Source organism: Leishmania infantum, chromosome 33 (assembly GCF_000002875.2).
Source record: "Leishmania infantum JPCM5 genome chromosome 33".
Lineage (NCBI taxonomy): Eukaryota > Euglenozoa > Kinetoplastea > Trypanosomatida > Trypanosomatidae > Leishmania > Leishmania infantum.
The window spans coordinates 1,171,690-1,193,741 of NC_009417.2; the positions used below are offsets into that span (position 1 = coordinate 1,171,690).

Here is a 22,052-nt window from a genome sequence, read left to right on the forward strand (position 1 = left end):
TGCGGACTCTCGATGTCGGCGGACAGGCCTGGGCTGGCGCTGCGCGGAGGAGGCCTGCAGTCATGAGCGCGTTTGCACCAGCTCACCACGAATCGTGTCGGCGATCAAACGAGTAGGCGCATCCCACCTGCTGTGTTTCTGCTTTTGCTGCGTTGCGGCGGTGTTGGGTGGGCCCGCTCCTGGGCATCGCCGTGGTGCAGCAGAGGTAGGTGAACGGTGGCCGTGTGTGTCTACTGGCTGACTTGTTCGTGGTACAATGCCACGTTGAAGAAAGAGCAGCGATGCATACGGCGTCGAGGAGCGCAACTGGAATACGCAGCGCTTCTAGGGAAGCTGAGCGTATGTGTGTGTGTGGGTGGGTGTGCTTGTGTTTGTGCTGCAAGGTCTGCTTTTCAAACGTGACGGTGCCTTATTCTGCATTGAGCGTCCGCTCCGCTCCTACAATATGTGTTGCGAGCTTCTCTTTTTGCTTGTCTCTGCTGTATTGCTATGTAGCGTTCTTTTACACACACTATATGTGTATGTGTCTTCCTGTACGCTGCTGCGTGTGTCATTCAGCCTGGCAACGGTAATGCCACGTTCAGCTTATTATTTTTGTTGCACAGAAGCGAGCGGTTCTTCCCTGTGCATTCCTTGTTCGTTCTGGGGTTTGTCTTGGGTTGTATCTCTGTGTGTATGTGTGTCGGGGAGTGAAGAGTACACGAGCAAGCGCAGCCCGCACCTGCACACATACGCACACTCTGACTTACAGGCAGGCGAAGGGATCATGATGCAGGCAGAGTGCATATGTGTATATATATATATATATGCATATGTGTATGCGGACATTTATATAGAAATATATTTGTGGGAATGGGAGGAGTATCGGAGAGGAAAAGGTAAACGGCCTTTGGCAGACGCGTGTGACGTAACTGCACCCTCCCCACCACCACTGCCACCCATACACACAAGCATGCGGGCATGTGTATGGGTTTTTAATTGCTTTGTTGTTTTTTTTCTTCGTGTGTGTGTGTGGGGGGGGGGTCTTGCGTTTTGCACCGTTCGACTTCTGGCCGTGCTCTGTTGCTCCTTTCTCCCTTCGCATCGTCTCGCTGAGTGGCTCTTGCTCTTATCTCCCCCCTGCTTATCTTCTTTGGCCTGTTTTCGGGGAGTCTGTGCGGGGGGAGGGGGAGGGGCGGCACGTGTGTGCGTGTACTAACAGTTTTGCACCTCCCCTCCTTTTCTCCCGACGCTTTGGCTCACCCACTGCGCACCCCCTCCAGCGCCACCCTCAGGCTCATCTCGAGCCCCTTTCCCTCTCTTTTTTTTTGCTTGCTATCGCCTGCGTTGGATTGCTTCCACGCGTACCACTATTTTCTGCTCCGACAGATGATTCGACTCTGTGTGTATCAGCGAGTCTAGGTGTCCATTATTGGCCTCTCCCTCCCTGCCTCCCTGCCTCCCTGCCTCCCTGCCTCCCTGCTTCTCTCTTTGGGCCGATGCTCATCAATGTCTCTCTCTCTCTCTCCCTATGAGAGTGTGCGTGTCTCTTACGTGCACGCAGAGCGCGGCGATCCCGTAGATATGCGTCTGCCAAGGCACTTCTTTGCGACTGTATGTATGGTTTACCTGGCGCGTGCTCTGGCTCAGAATCCTTTCACAATGGTGTCGGCGCGCTTTTCATTGTTGTTGTTACTGTCTACTACGACGATGCTCGCTCTGTGCAAGCGAAGATGAGGGATGCCGGTAAAGGATACGCTTAAAACGCTTTTGAACAGCTGCAGAGCCGCAGCAAGCGCTGAATGACGATAGCAGCGGAAAGCGAAAATTTTTTAAAGGAAGAGCGGCAGCAACAGTCGTGGTGATCATTACTGCTCGCCAATGCTCATAAACAAATACACACACAAGGACGCAAAAGACTCACAGAAGCTCGGCTCAATAAAACCGAGCGGTCGCTTCTCAGATGAGTGGCATCGACCGCCTTGCGCGCTGGTGCGTATGCGAGATCAGGCGCCTTAACCTCTGTCGCACAGCATCATCCGCCGTTTTACACGCTCATGCAACCTCCTCCGCATAAGTGTGTGTGTGTGTGTACGCGCACCCGACGGGGAGAGAGGATTGCAGGCATAAGCTGACAGACATGTGTGCACGTGCATGAGCGCGTATATCTATGCGAACGAAACCGCGCCCCACCCGGCTTCAATCACCGACTTTTACCCTTTTTCCCACCTCTCCCGCCTGTCCTCTTCCGCTCTGGCCACATGTCACACACTTGGGCAGAACAACCTAACGGCAGGGTGGGCAGTTTCTCTCTCTCTTGCCGCACATTTTTTTTTCGTGTCTTTGGTTTTGTTCATGTGTCTTAATCATAGCGTTTTCTTTTGTGTGGCCTTACACGTACTTACCTGATCTGCGTGTCTGCTCATGTGGATGCTGTCTGGCATCGCATTACCGAATCCATTTTGACCTCGCTGTCGTGCGCTCTTGTCGGTTGTTTTAGCACCCATAGAAGCACAAGCAACGCGGCGAGCAGGGACGATGGCGCATCCGTCGAAGCGGCGGCGTGGCGGTGGCCGTCACCGTGCTACTGTGATGTGCGCCCTCCTAGCCGTCATTTTTGTTCTGGGTGGTCTCTACGGTGCCCCCGTACGCGCTCAACAGGAAGCGCGTGGACTTGCAGAACTTGAGAGCGGTTCCCTTCCTCTAGCCGACGAAAACTTTGGCCACGGACACAATCTCTACAAAGTCGTGGGCAAAGACGGAATCTTAGACGACAAGGGTTTACAGACTCGCTCTGACGAGGAGGCCATAAACATGGAAACTGTTGCTTCGAGTGGTGCGACATCCTCCATCTGGAGGGCGGAAGGAAATCCGTCTATCGAGAGTGGCTCGTCGTCCTCTGCAGCTGCGAGTGACGCTGGCACGGCGGAGCGGAGCACCAGTTTCCGTTCCGAGGCTGGTGCTGCCAGCCAAAACCCTGACTCGTCGTCTGCAAGGAGCAGCCGTCCCCTCACCGCGTCTTCTTCCTCTGAGACGAGCAAAGAGGATCAACCGGTAGATGGGTCCCCCGGCACCACTCTGACGAACACTACCACAACGGCAACCACGGAGACACCAACAACGAAGCGTCCGGCGGTTGATCATGGTATGGGCACTTCAGTGGTTTTATTTTTCTTCCTTCTCTTCATTGTAGCCTTCATCATATATGGTGGGCGGCTGTGCCCAAGTGCGTGCCCGTTCGTTGGCCAAAATAGCGGCGGCCATAGCAGCGGGCCGCACGCGTTCATCCAGCAGCAACACCCACGCTATACCACGCTGCACGGCGACGACGAAGCCTACCGTGGGATGAAGCTGAGCAACGCGGCAGCCGGGGTCCCAGTCGGCGGCCGAAATCCGAGACGCTTTTATCAGTCGCAACGCGGCGCCGGTGACAGCGAAGGCCATTGTGACATATTCGTCGAACTGAAAGACAAACCCACCAAGACCGTGCGAAGCGCCGGCGCACACATCAGCGGTGAAGCCACGGATTCTTTTAGCTTTATGGTGGGCAACAACCCAGCAGCAAAGAATGGACTCGTTGGTACTTCGGCTTCCTCGGCCGGGCCGGTGACAGTGCAAGTCCCGATGCAGCCCAAGAGCTCGCTGAAGTCACTGCGGAAGGGCAAGCTGGGCCACGTGTCGACTACTCCGGCGGCCTCTTTTTCCTCGGGTTCGACGACTGAAACACCGGGCTCAAACGCGAGAAGCCCGCTTTACCGCTCAACTGCAGACACACGTTCCGGCCACGCCGAAGCTGCCGCTATGCCGCCGACCACATCGCAGCCACGCGTTGAGGACGATTGGGGGTGGTAAGATAAGACCACGTACAAGCGGGAGGCACCAAAGGGCGGCAATGAAGCGCACGAAGCGATGAGATCTGTTCACCAAGTGGGCAGTGTGTGCACACACCCTCACCCTCCGCATGAGTGATGTAACCGACGTCACTGCTGACGACTTCCCCCCCTCCCTCTCAGCGTCACCTAGGGTGCAAGTCTGCTGGGTTATGCGTACCTAGCGCTGCCCTTTGTACTCGTGCGTCACCATCACAGGCTTTGCGCATGCACAGCGCAGAGACAGCAACGGTGCTTTTTCATTGTTTTTTTTCCATCTTGCCTTTTTCCTTCTTGATCCGCCTCATCCTTCTTTCTCGTTTCCACTGGGCGTTTTTCACCTGCGTCGGGTTAACTCTCTCATTTTGCGGTTGGGCCATATTTTCTTCCCTTCACCTCTTTTTCCCTTTCTCGCGCAGTTGAGACGCGCATCTTACAGTCAGGTGACTGCTACCGAGACGGTCATGTCGTGCATCGCGCTGTCGCCGCAACTGATTCAGTTCTCTGTAGTTGTTGTCGCCTTACTGGCGATTTGATGCCCGTTTCTCTTCTCTAATTCTTCATTGCGACTTTGTCTTTCCTTCTCATCTCCGCATCTTTCAATAAAAAAAAAACACGAGACGTTTCGAAGAGGAAGGCAGCCGCAGCCGGGGAGAAAGAACAAGTAAAGAGCTGCTGTGCAAGTGAGGCGCTTCATGGTGACAGTAGTGGTGTATGCACGTCGGTTGGAGTAATCACCATGACCACCAGCATGCAGCGAGTCACACCACACGTGCAAAACGCAGGGTAACTATTGCTAGGAAATCTACGTCTCCAAAAACAGAGCGCTGCTCGCACAGCCCTTTCAAAATGCGTTAGCCAACATCCCTTGCTCATCATATCGGGCTATTTATTCTTCCCCACATCTTTTCTCTTTCATGGTGCCCGTCGCCTCACGGTAGCGCCAGGGCCTAGTGCCCAGCGTGCGGGGACGCCAAGGGCCTGCAGCCCGCCCTGGAAGGGGGGTGGTGGTGCGGCTGCGGACTCTCGATGTCGGCGGACAGGCCTGGGCTGGCGCTGCGCGGAGGAGGCCTGCAGTCATGAGCGCGTTTGCACCAGCTCACCACGAATCGTGTCGGCTACTCAGCACATAAATTCACGATACGCGACGCGACACACTGAGACAAGAGCTCCTTGGCGGCAGTCGTCCCACACCAGAAGGACGCGGCTGCCCAGCTTACAAGACGACAGGAGACGGTGCTCGTGCAGTCCCGCACGGGCACCCGGCTGGTGCTTCGGATTCCTGCAACGGCGGGTGACCCGCAGTGACAACACGGAGCGCAGATGGTGTGCTGCCCACGTCTCCGCTAGCATTGTGGTACCCCGCACCCGCCAGAGCCTCCGCCCGCCCTGCTTTGCCTACCGAGGGCGTCCGTCCCGGCGCTGTGCCCGATATGCCACGCGAGATTCGCGGATCGCTCGCGCTGCACGGGCTTCCGCCGTCGGGCGCCTGCGGTTGCCCTCCGGTGCCCCTTCGGAGCGGCAGGCTACGTGGTCTCCTCGCGAGCAGGCGCATGCCTATCCGCGGGCCCCTTCCGCTCGACGCACCCGCTTCCACAGGACTCATGGCCGCGGCCCCGCCTGCGTCAAGGCGTGCGGTGCAGCCATGTCCGTGTAGGCACGCCTACCGCGCAGCACGTACCCAAAGAATAAGCAATGACGTGCAGGGAGCGCCCGGTAGACGCGTGGCTGCGGTTCAACGGCGCACGGCGCGCCCCCTAGAGAACCAGGACGTCGCCGCTAATGCGGCAGAGTTAGGCGAGCTGTGGTTGTGTAGGCGTCCCTGCTTTGACGCGGTCAAACGAGGATGATAGGGCTATAACCCAACGGCCTCCATGTTGTCAGCCTCTATCTATTTACGGCTTTCCGCTTCCTTGTGATTTGTGTGTGCGCAAGGCGGTGTGCGGTACTCCTATGACATGTGGCTTCCATGCATGCTCGCTTTTCTGTCCTCTCTCTGTGCATCTTGTTGGTCAGCCCACGCTGTTACGAAATTTCGTAGTCAAACCCCTCCACATGGGCTCCGGCTCTTCTCTTGGGAGACGCAGTAGCGCGTCTCCGCTTGCTTCACGTCGCTCACGCACGCGATATTTATATGGCAATGATGTGCGCCTCTGCCCCGTCTCGGAGGTAAGCGAGCAAACGTTATTCTGCAACCCATTATCACGTCGAGTGCTTGCCGCATCGTTTCGTGCACGCGATGATAGCAGCGATTCCTTGTCGTCAGCATTCCTATCGCTGTGGAGGACGTCTCCTATCGGGGATCTTCTTCTTCTGTCAGAAGCCGTCGTGAACGATGAGAGGGAGCGTCGTCGGAGCTCACAGCAACGGCGCTGTACGGCGCATGTGCAGGGCGTCGTGGGCGCGTTCTGCAGAGGCAGCAATGTTGACTTTTCGGCGCAAATGTACAAAAGCTTTTTCGAGCTCGCCATGGATCAGCGTCGCATGCAGCTTCAGCAGCAGAGGCGTTTTTGCTGATGGCACCGCTTGTGGTGGTGTGAGCCTTGATGGCCACAGCACGGTTCTTTTTTTGCCTTTTGCCAGGAGCGTGGCGTAAGATGAGGTGGCCGCGGCATCTTGGCGCCGTGAGTGATGGGGCTGTGTGCGCGCTGTCCGTGCACGCCCACAGAAAGCGCCCCCACGCAGCGTTCTCCTCCCCTTCCATTCTTTCACAACTCAGACACCCGCCATCTGCATCTGCCCCGCCGGCTGTAGTGCTGCTGTCGCGCTTGCCTGAGTTGTGTTCTTTTTCGTGTGTCGCTATTGTGGATGCTGCGGTCGGGGACGCGCAAGCACAGGCACACGTGAGGACGTAATGATGGTTGCTGCTACTCTTTGCTCTTCTTTTCTCACTGCTAATCGACGAAGAATTGTTGCCACCAATCACGTGCGATGGTGTCCCGTAAGAGACGCGCACATCTTATTGCACGCAGCAAGTCGTTATGTTTTGGTGCTTTTGAGGTGTACGTAGGTAATGGCGCGCTGCTGCTGCATTCGAGACGAAGGCTTTCTCACCGTTTAGAAAACATGTCCCGTATTCCCTGTGCCTTAACTGCCGCCCCTCACGGCCCTTCCCCGCCCACCTCCTCTACTCAGGTAGGCGGGAGATCGAAGAGGACTTTCATGGTGGCACAGTCCCTCCCCTCCCACCCTCTGATTTCATTGCTTTCTTTTTGTTGTTGGTTGTCTACCGCTTCCTTCGTGTGCACAACATGCCAGCCTGTATGGGACTGCTGCGAGAGTAGAACTGCCTGCGGGTGTGTGCGCATTTGCCTTTATAGATGTAATATATATATATATTTGCACATGTATAGGTGGTTCCATTCATGACCTCCGTCATTCAGCGCCTTCGCCGCGTAGAGGTAGAAGGTCTCGAAAACCTGCGCAACCTCGGCGGCTACCACACGAACAACAGCACCAAAACGACGAGGCGGGGCGTTGTGTATCGCAGTGATCAGCTCTTCCGCATTCCAGCGTGCATGGCGCAAAGGGGGCTGGTCGATCAGCTGCGCATTCGCCACGTGTACGACCTGTGTGATAGCACCGAAGTGTCGGAGAAGCGGTATAGTTTGCTTCACATGCAACATACCTCTTTGCCGATTGACATGAGCAACGCCAATCGGTTTTTGAAAGAAGGCGAGAACCTCAAGCAGGTGGCGACGGCACACCGTTTCATGCAGGAAATTGACCGAGAGTTTGTGCGCTCGTACGCGCTAACGGTGGGATTCATCATCAAGGGCATAATCGGCAGCAAAGCATCCTGCGACAAGGCCTTTCTCATCCATTGCACCGCGGGTAAGGACCGCACGGGATGGTGCTGCTACGTGCTGCTGACACTGCTGGACATGACGGAGAAGGAGAAGCGAGCCGACTACCTCCTTACGAACACGTTCGTTGGTATTCCAGCAGACGCCTGGGACTACAATGGCGCAGAAGGAATGAGTGAGGAGGCGATGGCAGCCCTCTGGGCAGCGTTTAACGAGTATCTCGACGCTGCTCTTGATGAATTGAGCAAGATGGGCGGCATCTACAAGTACGCGAAGTCGCACATGGGTCTCACCGACGAGGACATCGACGAGCTGCGAGAGCTGATGCTAGAGTAGGTGCGAGTTGCGCATATGCTACGCTTCGCTGGTCGGCTCTATCTCCTGTTTTTTCGCTGTTTTTTTTTTTTGTCTTCCTCACTCTTTTCAGTGGCGGTTTCCTTTGCGCATCGGCCCGCTACATCTCCTCGCTTATCGCAGTTCTTTTTTTTTTTGGCGTGCGCTTCTCCCGGGCTTCGTGCTGTCGCTTCTTCTTTTCGCAGAAAGGCGTCGTAGACCTTCCCACATCCCACACCCTCGATCTCCCTCGAAGCCAAGCCACGTATGAGCATCCTCCACCTATCGTGCGACAATTTGTCCTTCATTGTTTTTCCCTTGTGTATTTGTGATTCCTTTTCTCTCTTCTTCGTCGAGGAGCTGAAGAGGGCGAGAGGCCAGGGATGGGGGCGGGCGCGGGGGGGGGGGAAGGCGTGCTGAAAGAGAACAGGGAGCCAGCGAGAAGCGGTGGTCGAACAGTTGGACGAGGCGGATCAGTTGCTGCTCTGACTGCTTCGCCCCACCCTCCCCAGAAACAAGCGAAAAAAAAAAGAAAAAGAGCTTTTCGCTCTTTAGTTATGGGGAAGAGACCTTTGCCCCCCCCCCCCCCAGTGTTTGTTTGAGGCCTTCGCGCTTCAAGCCCTCCCTGGAATGCCTTCTGTGTGCACTGTGTGCGCCTCTGACAGTGTTCATGCGTGTGTGTGGGGGGGGTGACGATGCGCTCATCAGGCGCATGGATCTCCAATGCATCTCTTTCGAATGTGCCTCCGTTCTCTTCCTCCCCTTCTGTCCCTATAACGGCTCGCGTCACTGATCGAGCTTCATGTGTGCGATGCGTCGTGTGCTCTGCGAGAGTGCGCACGGTAAGCGGCGCACTGCCTTGTTCGAAGGACTTAGCAGGGACACGGCTAGCTGAAGCGGCGAGGACACACGCAGAGCTGTGACTGCTTTCGATGGATGGGAATGTATGCGAGCCCGCACATGCGCTGCTTCCACTAGAGCCGACCCCCGCTAATGGAAAAGGCAAGAAAGGTGGACTGTTGGCAGCGCCAATGCCTCCGAAGGATGCGAATGCATCACGGGAGCTGCCCCTCTGCTACCCTATTATTGGCATGTGTGATGGTAATGCTGTTCGTGTCCGGAACGAAGCGAAGGGTGGTCTCGTGCAACGTGCAGAGACGCCACGGTCGTTGCTCGTGTTCGCGCCGCCTCTACAGCGGAAGCACTGCTCTTGGCGAGGTTCAAGTTCACTCACCCTTCTGCGCAGTAATTCAACACAGGGCACTCGCACTCGCGGTCCCTTCTGCCCTTCTCTTCCGAACCCTCCTGTGATGAACTGCTTCTCTTTGAACTTTCATAGATCCTTTCGTGCTTCCTCTCGCCTTCGAATACCCCTGCTAAGCGACGCTCGCACACCACATGAAGAACAAGCAACCAACCACGGTGTTTGCCTCACTTTTTGCCTACCACCACTTTCTCATCCCCATGCGTAGCCGCCAGCCGCCATCTGGCGGCGTCGAAGATCATGCCGACGTCGCCGCTTCTACAGTTCTCCGCTCTTCGGCGTCATCTTCGTCAGCAGCGGCGGCGGCGTCGTTGCTGCAGGACGAGGTATTACCCCGTTTGCGAAAGGAGTCTGGCCCAAGCAATGCAGCGATATGCGATGCTTACGCGACGAGGCTTCGACAGGAAGCGACAGAAGAGGAGCGGCGCCGCGGGCCGCACTGGCGTGCGCGCTGCTCCCCCAGCATCCTCGTTGCCCTGCTCATCTGGGCAACGATCGCCCTTGTTGTGTACATGAAGGTGGACAACTCTCGTTTGCGTCCCGGTGCCGCGCCCGACACCACTTCTGTTGAGACGCCGCTTTCGCAACTCCCTGAAAGCTGTCGCGGTCATTACTGTCTGCGGGAGGGCGGAAAGGAGCCCTTTGGAGCGGTCCTCGGAGCCCACGATGGCGTCTTCGCCTACAGTAACTGCAACAGCGACACCTGCACCTCTTTACTAAAGTACCAGATGGCGATTCCGCTCCCACCAGGAGCTCGGACGGCTCTGGACGCCCCACACGCGACGACTCGCCTCATGACAACAGGGATGAAGTGGCAGTGCGTGGAATTCGCTCGTCGGTACTGGATGCTGCGCGGCAAGCCGACCCCCGCGTTCTTCGGCCCTGTGGTAGGCGCCGCAGATATTTGGGACACTCTCACCCACGTTACCTTCCTCGACAACGCGACTACGGCTCCGCTGCTGAAGTTTAAGAATGGCGCGAGGCTCGGCTACGGCGGCAGCGCACCCCGCGTCGGAGACCTGCTCATCTACCCTCGCGATGCCGAGGGTTTTTTCTCCTACGGCCATGTCGCCGTGGTGGTGAGGGTGGAGATGACCACGAAGGCCGAGGCAGACGACTCCTACATGGACGCTGCAGTCACATCGTCAAAGCCGCGTCAGCGGCACGGCCTCGTGTATCTAGCGGAGCAAAACTGGGACAGCGCGACTTGGCCGAATCCATACCACAACTACTCACGTTCACTGCCTCTGGTGGTGCTTGAATCAGCGGAGGGGCTGCCTCTGCAGTACACGATCGAGGATTCACTCCATGGCATCCAGGGCTGGGTACGCTACGATGACGATCCATAGGGTTGACTGTGCTTGTGTGTGTGTGTGCGTATATATGTAGGTGTGTGTTTGAGTGAGTCTCTGTTGATGGGTGATATGCTAAATCTTGTCTTTTCTCGCTGTGGGCAAGATGGAAGCTGGCAGGCGCTAGGGCGATTTGTGCGTTTGCACCCGCCTCCCCTCTCCCCCTATCCCTCCCCTTTTCCCTTCTTGCAATCTTCGGGCTCTTTACCCGTCTCCTCGTCGTTTTCGAGCCCATCGCTGCGGGCATTGAGGCCCGAGAACGGATGCCCTCCACCCTTTCTCCTCCTAGCGAAAAAAGAATAAAAGGCACGACTGGCAGAACGTACCAACATCAAAACTGCCATGGCATCCATGGGTGCGGCTGCCTTGGCAAGACGTGATACACGCGCCTCTCTACGCAGCTGAAGCAGCGTGAAGGCATCCAAGCAACCTCCCCGATTTCGGCTCCTTTCTGTGTGCGCCTGATGAGAGGGGACACCTTAACGCAACATCAGAGTTCAGTGCGCCCCCCCACTCTCTTAAGGAAAGCCAGGCAGCCCCCCCCCCACAATCTTTCTCTATCCCTGTGCCACAATACGGAGCCGCCTTTGGTGGTGCCAGGGTCAAGCGCCTACGACTTGGGGAGGTCAGAGCAGGGTATCGCTATTAACGGCAGCAGCCGGGTCCTGGATGACGTGACATCGGAGTGGCATGCGGCTGTGAGAACGTGTGCACCAATCCACATGATGGGTAGAAGGACAGCGTGAGCGGAGCGTATCGCATCCGGCCCTCATCTATGTCTCTCTTTCTTTTCCCCTTCTCGCGCATCATTTGAGCACTGCGATCCTGTTTCCATGTAGGCACGTATATATATACATGCATGCATGTATATATATATATATATATTATATCGTTTTACGTACTGTGGCACTGGGCATTCCTTTGATGGGTCATCTCTCCCTGTGTTTTGTGTGCCTTGTGCGTGCATCGCCATACTTTGACCGTGCTTTTTTTTATGTGTGTGTGTGTGTGCCTCCGAGGGTGAGGCGGGTTATTCGGTGGATGCTTCCAATGTCTTCTTTTTTGTTCCGTCCATGATTTTCGTTTGTGCGTCACTCTGTGTCTGTCTCCAAGGCTCGCGCATCTGTGTGGAGGCGTGTTCTTGGGTCTCATGAAGACTGCCATCGCAGGCCGTATCAACGTCTCTCCAGGTTCTCCTCTCTCTTACCCCATCCCTTGTCCACCTCCTTTGTTGCGGTTTCTTCATCGCCTTCTTTCATTAGGAGCGTTGTCTCTCTCACGCCCGCCTGAAGTGCAAGCGCAGCGGACGCCTCCCCCTGTACAAATCCTTTTTTTTCTGTTAGAACGCAGTCGCGGAGCAATGAGCTCGCCACCGCAGGATCCGCCGGATGGCGTTAACAATGACAGTGTTGGCGGCCGTCGCCGCTCTTCTAAGCCGAGGCCAAGCCCGCTCGCTTTTCCGCGAGATCGCGCCTACGGCACCCTCGACAACGGCAACGGCGGCGAGGGCGGCAGCAGCGTCGGCGTAGGAAACACTCGGCAAAGTGGCCTTCTCATGAACGGCGGCACAAGCGGGAGGCTCAGCAGCGACCCGATGCCGCTGTGGAGCTACGCTGCCTCGCCTATCATCCAAATTCGCGATCACTGCCATCAGCAGTGGTTGGCGGTCCTGCTTACTGTTGTTCTGCTCCTCGTCACATTCTACTTTGTCTTCGGTCTTTCCGCTCCGATGCGGGCAGAGCGGTGCGCCACGCCGTTTGGCAGTCTGCTGGGAGAAAGCAGAGGTGTGGCGGCGTACAGCAACTGCCGCAACGACTACGGTGGGGATCACATGGAACACTTCGTCTCCGTAGGGCTGCAGCGACTCTACACTGGCTCCAAATGGCAGGCCCTCGAGTACGCCCGCCGCTACTGGATCCTGAAATCGCTGCTGACCTTTCCATCCCTTCCCAGGGCGGATCATATCATTCTCGCTGATACCGCCAACTCCGTGAACGGGCGTCGTGGAGGTCGCGGCAGCTCCGTCGTGCCACTGGAGCGGTACACAAACCTTTTCCTGCCACCCCAGGTTCTGCACAACAGCAGCGAAGATATGCCTGTGATGAAACTGAATGGAGAGGCCAACAACCTCTCAGCTCGCGTGCGGCTAAGGAGCTGGCGTCAGGCACTCGTGCAGCCCCACGACATTGTCGTGTACGCCAAGAACTCGCGTACGCTGCCGTCTGGTCACGTCGCGGTTGTGACGGCGGTGCGCGGCCCCTTTCACAGCGTCGCCGCAGCTGGCAAGGAAGTACACTGGTTTATTGTGAAGAACGCCTCGATACAGGGTCGGCAGCCCATGGCTCCTGGATCGACGTTGCCACGGTTGCTTCTGTCGCAGGAACACGAGGTTGTGAATGGCGCCGTGACGCCGCCGAAGAACACGGCTGGTAGTGACACGGCAAGGCATCCTTCCAGCGGCGGCTGTGAGAATGTATCTGCGGACGAGAAAGGCGAGGAAATGGTGTGCGGGTGTAGCGTTCTCTACTACAAGGTGTTTGTTGTAGAACAAAACTGGGACAACTCCTATTGGGAAACGCTGAGCTATTTGACAAAGTATGACTGGCACAACCACAACAGCCAAAACAGCATACCCAACGGCAACGGAACCGGGAAGGAGTCGTCGGCGAAGCAGCAGCGAAGGGCCGAAACGCGGCTGCGCAACTTTACTCGAGTACTTCTCCTGCATGAGTACTCGAACCCGCATGGGTTCTTCCTCGAAGACACACACAACAATCTCATTCTAGGCTGGGTGCGCGCCTCTTCCGATGCGTAACTGTTTTTTTTTTTGCAGGTGTAGGCGCGCGCGCAGCATTCGCAAGTGGCAGCGGCGTTATCAAAACACCCAGAGAGGGACCAAGGAGCATCTTCTTTACACACAAACACATATATATTTACATCTGCGACAGGCAAGCGGCTTTCCTTGCTCCTTCCCTATATATAACCCTCCCTCTCTCTTTCTCTCTATCCAGCACTCTCACCAGTTGCGCGCAGCGACGGCAAAGAAGCCACACGAGGAGACAGCACTGAATCTGGTAGACAGATTATGCCAAACTGTCACATGGCGGGCACGGATGCACGTGTGAGCGCACGTGAAGGAGTGAGAGGGAAAGAAAGCGGTGGCATCGGCGTCGTCGGTGACGCTGTGTACTAGCAAAACAAGAAGACACGCACGCAAAACAAAAAAAAGCAACGGGTGAAGAGAACCCGAATAAATAGGCAATGCGTGCTTTGCCGAGGGGGAGGGGGAGGGGGAGGGGGAGGAAGACGGGCGTGGTGATGCGTGCCTGAATGATTGGTGTATGTGTGTTTTAGCGTGTTCCAGTGAACCGTCGGGGAGCACACGCCTGCGACGCCGTCTTTTTCCTTCCTCCACGAGCTTTGCTGTAGTGACCGGCATGGACGCTGCGAATCACTGATTGTTTTCCGTTTTGCCACACCTGCTGCTCCTGGGCACGTACGTTTCGCATGCGAATGTGTGAAAGGGCGCCGCTGCCAACAGTTGTCTGCTGTTGATTTCTGTTTCCACGGCTCCCAGTGATCACAGAACTATTTCCCCATCTCTCCCTCTCTGATTACATGCCATCCACCTCTCTCGTGTGCTCTCACAGCTCTGCGCCGACACAGGACGAGGCTGTTATCGTCGCTCTCTTTGGCACCGTCACCTCGGTGCTTAGGGAACAGCGGCCCCTGTTTGGGAGCCCGCTTGCTTCGCGTCGCGGACGTTTGTGTTTCACTCACACGACTTGTGCCTGTGAGGCTGCAAAGTCAGGAAGACGCCAGGGAACAGTCTTTTGTATCCTACCCTTACTATCCTCTGCCTCTCCATGTCGCAGGACACCATGTACCGCCACCATCTGTGGCACATCGAGGACCCAACCTTGTCGGTGTCACAGGCCCGTCTAAAGCTGCTCTTCGACTTTGATCCACCTTCGCAGTACCGGCTGCAGCCTAACGGGCCACTGCTGCACGGTATCCGGCCCAGCTGCGTACTGTGCGGTAGTGTGAGTCCGCCAGGCGGTGGCGCCGCGGCATCGGCTGCTGCACCCATTACTATCCGTCGGATGGGCGTGTTCGGTCGCGTCGGCAGTGCCCCGGTGCAGTATGAAGAGCCGCTCGTGACGGAGTGGGCGGATGTTGGCCTCCCTCCGACCTCGACAAGGGAGGACGCTTGACTGCAGCGGCCCCTCTGGTGTGTGTAGGTGTGATTTGTCCGCCATATCGCCTCTCGCCATCTGTGCCGCCCTGCTCCGCAGAAAGCCGATATGCGTCTTGCCCACGCGCTGTGTTCTTCTCTCTCCATTTCCCCGCCTCCCACGACAGCGGGTCTTTTGCGCCCAACGCTCCTTTTGTTTTGGGGTTGCACGGGTGACGGAACCCTGTTGTGTGGGGTGACTGTCAGCTCTCACGTTGCAATGGCCAATAGCAGACGAGGCCACGCAGGTTCCCAAAGGATAGACCGTAGACTCGGCAGCAAGCGTAGCCTTGGAAAAAAGAAAACTCTACTTCAGGTGGCCGCTCTGCGCTCCTTTGCCTGACTTAGGTGGAGGCTTGCCGTCCTCGAAGGGGATGCTGCCAGAATGACTCAGCGCGGCGTCCTACAGCCATGAGTGAGGCTCCTCTAGCAGATGGTCGCTTCCTCTCTTCTCTAATCTTCTCCCTTCCTCCGTCCTCTGCTCTATGCCTGTAACCTCTCCCTCGCTCTTGCCCGTCTCCATCAAACGCTACCCTCCTTTTCGCTCTTCTCGCTCCCGACCCGCAAAGCCAACATCTCAGCCGTAAAGCGAAGCAGAGCAGCACCAGAGAAACATCGAGAGAAGAGCAGCGCACCGTGTCACCGGCATCCACATAGCCAGTGCCAGCTCACTGTCTCTTTCTCTCTTTTTTCATCGCTGCTACAGGCTTGGCTTGCGCGCGTATGGCGAGTGCAAGCGCCATGGGGCCGTCATCGTCGGCGTCGCCGCCACGGCATTGGGGGTCTGACCTGCTGCTCCGCAAGGTTCCGCTCTACGCTCAGGCGCGGCAGTACGCCGCCGTCGATCCCGACGACCCGCAGTCAGAGGGCAACACGCTCGGCTACGGACCGAGCAGCTACCCGCTGCTAGCGGCGGTGCGTTCGTGCTACGACATGCTGAATCGTGACGAGGTTGCGGCTGAAACCTTTAGTCTGGGCGCGACCACCGCAGTGGTAGACCGCTCTCCCTTCAACGGCATCGACAGAGCTGGATACGCCCACGTACCGGCACAGCGCAAGTGGGCGGTCGCTGATCCGCTAGCGGCGGATTCAGCGTCGCCGAACTCGGAGCAGTCGACCGCCTTGGCTCGCCGCGCTGCTGCCGCCGCGCTGCTGGATGACGCTATCGGCCCCGCAACTCTGGCGCAGGTGCTGGAGCCGTGGTTCGGCGTTATCGAAGATCGACTGTGTGCTGGCGCGCAACAGCAGCAGGTCGAAGAGCTTGTGCGATCAGAAAATAAAAAGAGGGGAAAGGAGGCAGCCAAGCGGAGCAGCAACGGCGCAGCTGAATCGCTGGAGGATGTCGAGAATGTGGAGAATGGCAGTGTGAGAGTCGCGGACGCGGACGCATCGCGCATGCTGGGCCGCAAGCGCTTGTACGACCGGGAAGAAGAGACACACGGCGCTGTTTACACCCGGCTCGAGAGCGCCATCCTGCATTACAGTGCGGCAACGCAAGAGGAGAAGGAAGTGCTGCGCAGCACGCGGGTAGCTAATAGCGACTCTTCGGCGGATGCGCCCGTCCCCGGCGAAGGCAGCACCGCAGCACCGCCGTCGCAGGAGACGTGGGGCAGTCGCATGCTGTTACTCGTTACGTCGACCGTGGCTGCGGAGGCCGGAAGTGGTGCCGCGCGCCGCAGCGACGAGGAAGTCGAGCAGCAGCAGAAGGTGCTGGCCTACCTGAAGCGTGTGCGCTGGATCGCCACACAGTGGAACAGCAACGCGAACCAGGTGGCATTCAAGGACGCTGGGGCGTCGGCACCGTCGTGGGGCCAGATGACAGAGGCGCAGCGCGTGAAGGCGGAGATGCTGCACGCGCAGGGGCAGCGGCGCCGCTTTCGGCGTCCACGTCGCGGTGGCGATGGTGGAGCTAGGGGTAACGGCGACGACGCCGACGCTGCCTTGGAGAACGAACTTGGTTCTGCGTGACTGCCTGTCCTCTTTTCTTTGTTTCACTTCGTACGACGGTGTCTCACGGCAGTAGGCGCCGATGGGCTGCGGGACTAATAGAGCGTGAGGTGTTTTCGGTCTCCACCTTTATGAGGTCAGCTGTGCCGACCACTCACGCGCGCAGCGGTCCCATGCGTAGCGAAAGAAGACGAACAAAGCAGTGCGTCGCACAGAACGGTAATGATGAAGAAGCGACGTGCGGAGATAAGACGGCCCTTTCCTCTCTCTCCCTTCTCAAAGAGACGAGTGTGGCACCGGCTCCTGTTCGCTCGACGACGGCAAGCGTGAGGATTCTGTCAAAAGATGGCTGTGAAAATGACGTTCCGCTGGAGATAGTAGAGTGTGGGACGCTCATCATTTGTGTTTTTCGCTTCCACTACATGATGTCGTCCTTGTTCTTCTCGCCTTGCTACCTCGTCTAACTCACAGGACTGACGAGGGGCCTCACAAATACAGGAAGCTACTCAAGAACGGAGCTGGAGATGGGGGACGGTGCTCAGCGAAACTGTGCAGTAACCGTCAGCGTTCAAGGGTGACGGTGGCTCGCACGCTCCGACAACACAAGTGCAAGCGCTCAATGTACCCACCTTCAAGCCAGAAAACCTTGCTTGTTGCTGTTGCCTACTGCTTCGCTTTTCTGGCGCTCCTCACCGGCGTCGCCCTCTAACTTCACCACAGCAGCTGAACACAGCCCGTGAGGAGGCATCGAGCTGCGTGAGCACGGAGCCGCTGCAGTGCCGGGCCGGACGGTGCAAGAGGAGCGAGTAGAGTCTATCGAGGCAATACCCGTTCCACTGCCCTCACCCGAAGCCCGCCAAGACCCATCATCAGCTTGTCGTGAGGAAAAAGACATATCGGCACTTTCGAACTCCGGCGCCTTCGCTGAGGCAGCGGATGCGCGCACGATGCCCAGCACGCGCTTCAGCAAGGCTGGCGGCGCGCCGCTAGAATGGTACGTCATGCTCTTCCGTGGCGCGACACTTTCAAGGTGCGCGCATTCACCCGCCGGCTCTGGTCAGAACGAAGCCTGTGGCAACGGTGTGTGGGAGTAGCAAGCGACTCGAGACAACCAGAAAGACCCAAACACAGACCACATCTACGGTGAATATCTCGTGGCAGTGTGCATTTCACTTTACGTACTGAGCACCCGCCAAACACGGCAGCATTGCGACCTCCCACCCAAGCGGTGAGGAAAGCAGCTCAACCGTGGGTGCATTTGTCGGAATGCCAGCCGCACGGCTGGAAAGATCCCAACCGTAAGACGGGCATTGATTACATTACCTACGGGTGCGCTCCTCACCTGGCCCCCTGAACGCACTACCCGCAATGATGACGGAGCGGTGTTATTGTTGTTTTTCATCTCTTGGCCGTTTTCGCATTCTCGGTGCACACCCTTGCGAAGCGTTCGGCGGTTTTTTTTTGAGGTTTTCCGAGGCTTGTTCGCCTGATGGCGGCGAACCTCACCACCAACGTGCGTGGTATTTCAGGGTCCAGTACTTCCACTCTGTGTGTGTGTATCTGTGAGGAGGCCAGGCAGCACCCTATCTTTCTCTATATTCCTGCCAAAATGCCGAACCACCTCTGGTGTTGGCAGGGTCAAGCACCTACAACGTGGATGTGGACAGAGCAATGTATCGATACTAATATCGGCGATCAGGTTCTGGATAACATGGCGTCGGAGCGGCCTGCGACAATGAATACGCTTTTACCATGGATGTGATGGGTGAACTGCCAGCGTGACTCGAATGCACACCACCTGGCCCTCACACTGCTTCCTGGGGGTGAGGCTGATCTACCCGGCGAGGGATGCACGAGGCGTGGTGACTGGCAGAATGGGGGAGCGGCTGTGAGGCGACCTGCGGCGAGGGGGCGGGCAGAGCTTCAGGCAGAGGCCATGCTCCGATGACTGAGTCAGAGGATTGCTGCAACGTGTGTCTAGCGCTGCTTTGCACCCCGCGAGTTGGGGGGCCTTTGGCAGGGCCGGAGAGGGAGTCGAGTGGAATCTCCTTCACGCTATACGGCAAAGAGCTGGGTACGCTTAGACAAAAAAACAAAGCCGGTCACAGCCGGGGACCGGCTCGATCACTCGCCTTCCGATGAAGGGGATAAAATGGTAGCATGCGGAAACAGAGAGAGACTTGATAGCTGTCATGCACGGCTCGAAGCATGACATTCACCTCAATAAGATTGGGGAAAAACAGAAATGCAGGTGCTGCACACGACCTGGCGGGGGGGGTGAATACGGTGGCGGTGATATTTCACCTCTGGCGCCGACTGAATCCCAACGCAGGCACACAAAAAAAAATGTATGAGCGAGCCCACAACTTTGTGTGCACGACACCCCCCACCCCACCTGTGCAGTCTCGCTGGGCAAAAAGACACGCGTAGAAAGGAAAAAAGAGTCGATCGCGCCCCCACCTACGACGCCAGTAGGGCGCCCTTTTCAGCTTTATGTAAACTTCGTCGTACGCCACGTCTGGATCGCGGTGAGTGCCGCCTTAACTCACTCCTATTCATATCCCGAAGCGGCCGAACAGGAGCATTCTTTTACTTTGCACGAGTCGGCATCTGCTTCTCAACGCTGAGGGTGTTACATGCAGTATCCAACGGCGCAACAGTTTCCGCATCCGCCACGCCACTGTGCTCTTCCTGTCCCTCGGTAACCACATCTGCATACTCGCGGTGTATTTTCGACGCAGCAGGGGCGTCTCGATCGTCAACGACTAGCCCACCCCATGCCTGCAGTAGAATGACAGATAAGGCAGTCTTCGCCGGAGGCGGCTCCTCACACACAAACGTGCAACTAACAATGCCGTTGCCTCCTCCTTCGCTCCACCTTTCTGCAATGTCCATTCCCGCACCTATGTACATCACATTGTACCATCAACGTGGCCCAACCGAGCGAAAAATTACGGGTGCCACTGCAGTTCAATATCTCCTTTCGTCGGCTTTGCACGCAGCAGCAGGAAGATAATGATATATGCCACGCTACAGCCGATGTCAAAAAAACCCTCATAAACAGAGCCCTTCCGGATCTCGATATCCATGAGCTCGAATGGAATTAGGACAAGCTTTCACTCGCAGCTACATTGACTCGTGATACGCATCGCTTCCTTCAACACGTCAATGTGCCACGAACAAGTCAGCCAGTAGATACACACGGCCACCGTTCACCTACCTCTGCTGCACCACGGAGATGCCCAGGAGCGGGCCCACCCAACACCGCCGCAACGCAGCAAAAGCAGAAACACAGCAGGTGGGATGCGCCTACTCGTTTGATCGCCGACACGATTCGTGGTGAGCTGGTGCAAACGCGCTCATGACTGCAGGCCTCCTCCGCGCAGCGCCAGCCCAGGCCTGTCCGCCGACATCGAGAGTCCGCAGCCGCACCACCACCCCCCTTCCAGGGCGGGCTGCAGGCCCTTGGCGTCCCCGCACGCTGGGCACTAGGCCCTGGCGCTACCGTGAGGCGGCGGGCACTATCACGCCACCCACATGCCTTTAGACGACGGAAAAAACAGCAGCCGGGCGTACGTCTGCATTCATGTCTACGCGTCCCCCGTATTTTGTCTGTGTTTGCGAGGCACGGAGGGAAGGGGCTTCCCGAGGCTCTCGCGCGCTCTGCATTCCCTATCCTCCTGCCCTTTTGTTGCGGGTTGCTCTTCTCCACGCGATATTCGTCCTCGCTGCTGTTTGGCGTTGGATACTCAGGTTTCCTCGCTCTTTCTTCTGCTGCTCGCGCTTAGCTGGAGCTGTGCCTGTGCCCGTGTAGTAGCTTGGCTTTGGTGTGCGCGCTGGGCTTCATGCAGAGAGGGACACACGCACGGGAGCAGGCGCTTGCGGCTCTGTTGTTGGCACGATTGTGACCATATCTGCAGAGAGACGGCATGTGGGGCCTGTCTATTTCTCCCCTTGCGCATGCCTGTGTGTAGGGGTGGTGCTGTGGTAGTGGTGAGCCGTGTGCCCTACTCATGCCTCCTCCTGTTGTCTCGACGCGGCGAAAGTGATGCTCTGCCTCTCCACTACCTGCTCTCACTCATTGCTCGGATTGGCCCGTCTCTGCTGCCACTGCCGATGGCGATGTCCCCGCCCCCTCTTGCTTTTCATGGACCCCTACTCTTTCACGTGGCGGTTGCTGTTGCCGCGTATTCCTCCTGGGATGGTGGGGGAGATCACAGGCACCGCGCTGCAGGCTTGTTGTGTAAGCGCAGGGAAAAAAAGGACGGGTGGCGATGGGCTGCCGTAATGATGTAAAGAGCTGGTGCCCAGTATGTGTCGAGCTTAGCGGCGCAGACTGTCGTGATTCCGTACTCTCGCCCGAGCGGCAGGTGCTTTATCGCCACGCTCTGATCCGAAACAATGAAAGAGGTGTATGTGATACTTCTCTTGCAGCCATCATATTTGACTGCATGCGTTCGGCCACCTGTAGGGGGTGGATGACGCTGCTGTGCACCACCTTGACCAGATCCCTCGTCGTCGTCACCCCCCCATGTATAGGTGCCAAGCCGCTAGTTTTGTCTTTATACATGTATGCGCGCCGATTGGGAGGAGTGTCTTCCTTGATCGGGCTCTCTGCCTTTCTTTGTTTGAGCGTCTGCTGTCTGTGCCAATCGAGTGCCCGGTAGGCATGTGGGCTGCTGGCCGACGAGGCTGGGCCACAGTGAATGCGGACGTGACTGTCGTACGGCGATGAGGAGAGTGGGGACGGGCGCGGTGGCCACGGCGTCGGAGGAAGCCAGCTGTGCTATAAGGGGAGATGCAAAGGCCTCGTTCCCCCGGGAGATTGTGAGTGCTGCGTTTTCGCTTTCTCTTCACACGCATCTCCCTTCCTCCGTCCCCTGCCCCGAGCACACCCCTACGCTTCTTTTCGCTGTTTTCGTATTATCTGTCGTGTGTTCCATCCCATCGAGCATTGTGCAGGTGCGCGCGCGCTGTCGCTGTTCAGTCTGAGCATAGCTGCAGAGGGCCGGGGAGGGTAGGGGCCATCGTGCAGAGATGCCCCAGAGCACGGAACGGGCGGAGTGCTTGTTAAGCTGGAAAACCTCTTGGTACTGTCGCAGTAGCTGCGTGGCGCGCGGTGGTATCCTCTGGAAAGCGCCTCCCTGCGTGCGTGCAGGAGGAAAGACCAGTCGCAGCCTCTTGCGCCCGCAAGCACGCAACCGCCGCTGTGCTGCTTTCAGAGACCCTGCCACGCCCTTGTCGCCCCCACGCCCTCCTCCTGGCCTT

The 22,052-nt window shown here is 57.4% G+C and overlaps 6 protein-coding genes across 6 annotated transcripts; all 6 read left to right on the forward strand.

Moving 5' to 3' along the window:
- Positions 1-2,517: 2,517 nt before the first annotated feature.
- Positions 2,518-3,831, forward strand: LINJ_33_2980 (hypothetical protein; the record flags this gene model as incomplete). Its single annotated transcript, XM_003392724.1, has 1 exon — positions 2,518-3,831. One exon carries the CDS (start codon positions 2,518-2,520, stop codon positions 3,829-3,831), a length of 1,314 nt encoding a protein of 437 aa, XP_003392772.1.
- A 3,382-nt stretch (positions 3,832-7,213) lies between these two features.
- LINJ_33_2990 (hypothetical protein, unknown function) lies at positions 7,214-7,990 on the forward strand (the record flags this gene model as incomplete). Its single annotated transcript, XM_001468307.1, has 1 exon — positions 7,214-7,990. The coding sequence occupies one exon, from the start codon at positions 7,214-7,216 to the stop codon at positions 7,988-7,990; it is 777 nt and encodes a 258-aa protein (XP_001468344.1).
- Positions 7,991-9,385: 1,395 nt separating this feature from the next.
- LINJ_33_3000 (D-alanyl-glycyl endopeptidase-like protein) lies at positions 9,386-10,600 on the forward strand (the record flags this gene model as incomplete). Its single annotated transcript, XM_001468308.1, has 1 exon — positions 9,386-10,600. One exon carries the CDS (start codon positions 9,386-9,388, stop codon positions 10,598-10,600), a length of 1,215 nt encoding a protein of 404 aa, XP_001468345.1.
- Positions 10,601-11,963: 1,363 nt separating this feature from the next.
- On the forward strand, positions 11,964-13,418 carry LINJ_33_3010 (conserved hypothetical protein; the record flags this gene model as incomplete). Its single annotated transcript, XM_001468309.1, has 1 exon — positions 11,964-13,418. One exon carries the CDS (start codon positions 11,964-11,966, stop codon positions 13,416-13,418), a length of 1,455 nt encoding a protein of 484 aa, XP_001468346.1.
- A 1,051-nt stretch (positions 13,419-14,469) lies between these two features.
- Positions 14,470-14,817, forward strand: LINJ_33_3020 (conserved hypothetical protein; the record flags this gene model as incomplete). Its single annotated transcript, XM_001468310.1, has 1 exon — positions 14,470-14,817. The coding sequence occupies one exon, from the start codon at positions 14,470-14,472 to the stop codon at positions 14,815-14,817; it is 348 nt and encodes a 115-aa protein (XP_001468347.1).
- A 743-nt stretch (positions 14,818-15,560) lies between these two features.
- On the forward strand, positions 15,561-16,805 carry LINJ_33_3030 (conserved hypothetical protein; the record flags this gene model as incomplete). The annotated part of the gene is made up of 1 exon (XM_001468311.1): positions 15,561-16,805. The coding sequence occupies one exon, from the start codon at positions 15,561-15,563 to the stop codon at positions 16,803-16,805; it is 1,245 nt and encodes a 414-aa protein (XP_001468348.1).
- Between the last annotated feature and the right edge of the window lie 5,247 nt (positions 16,806-22,052).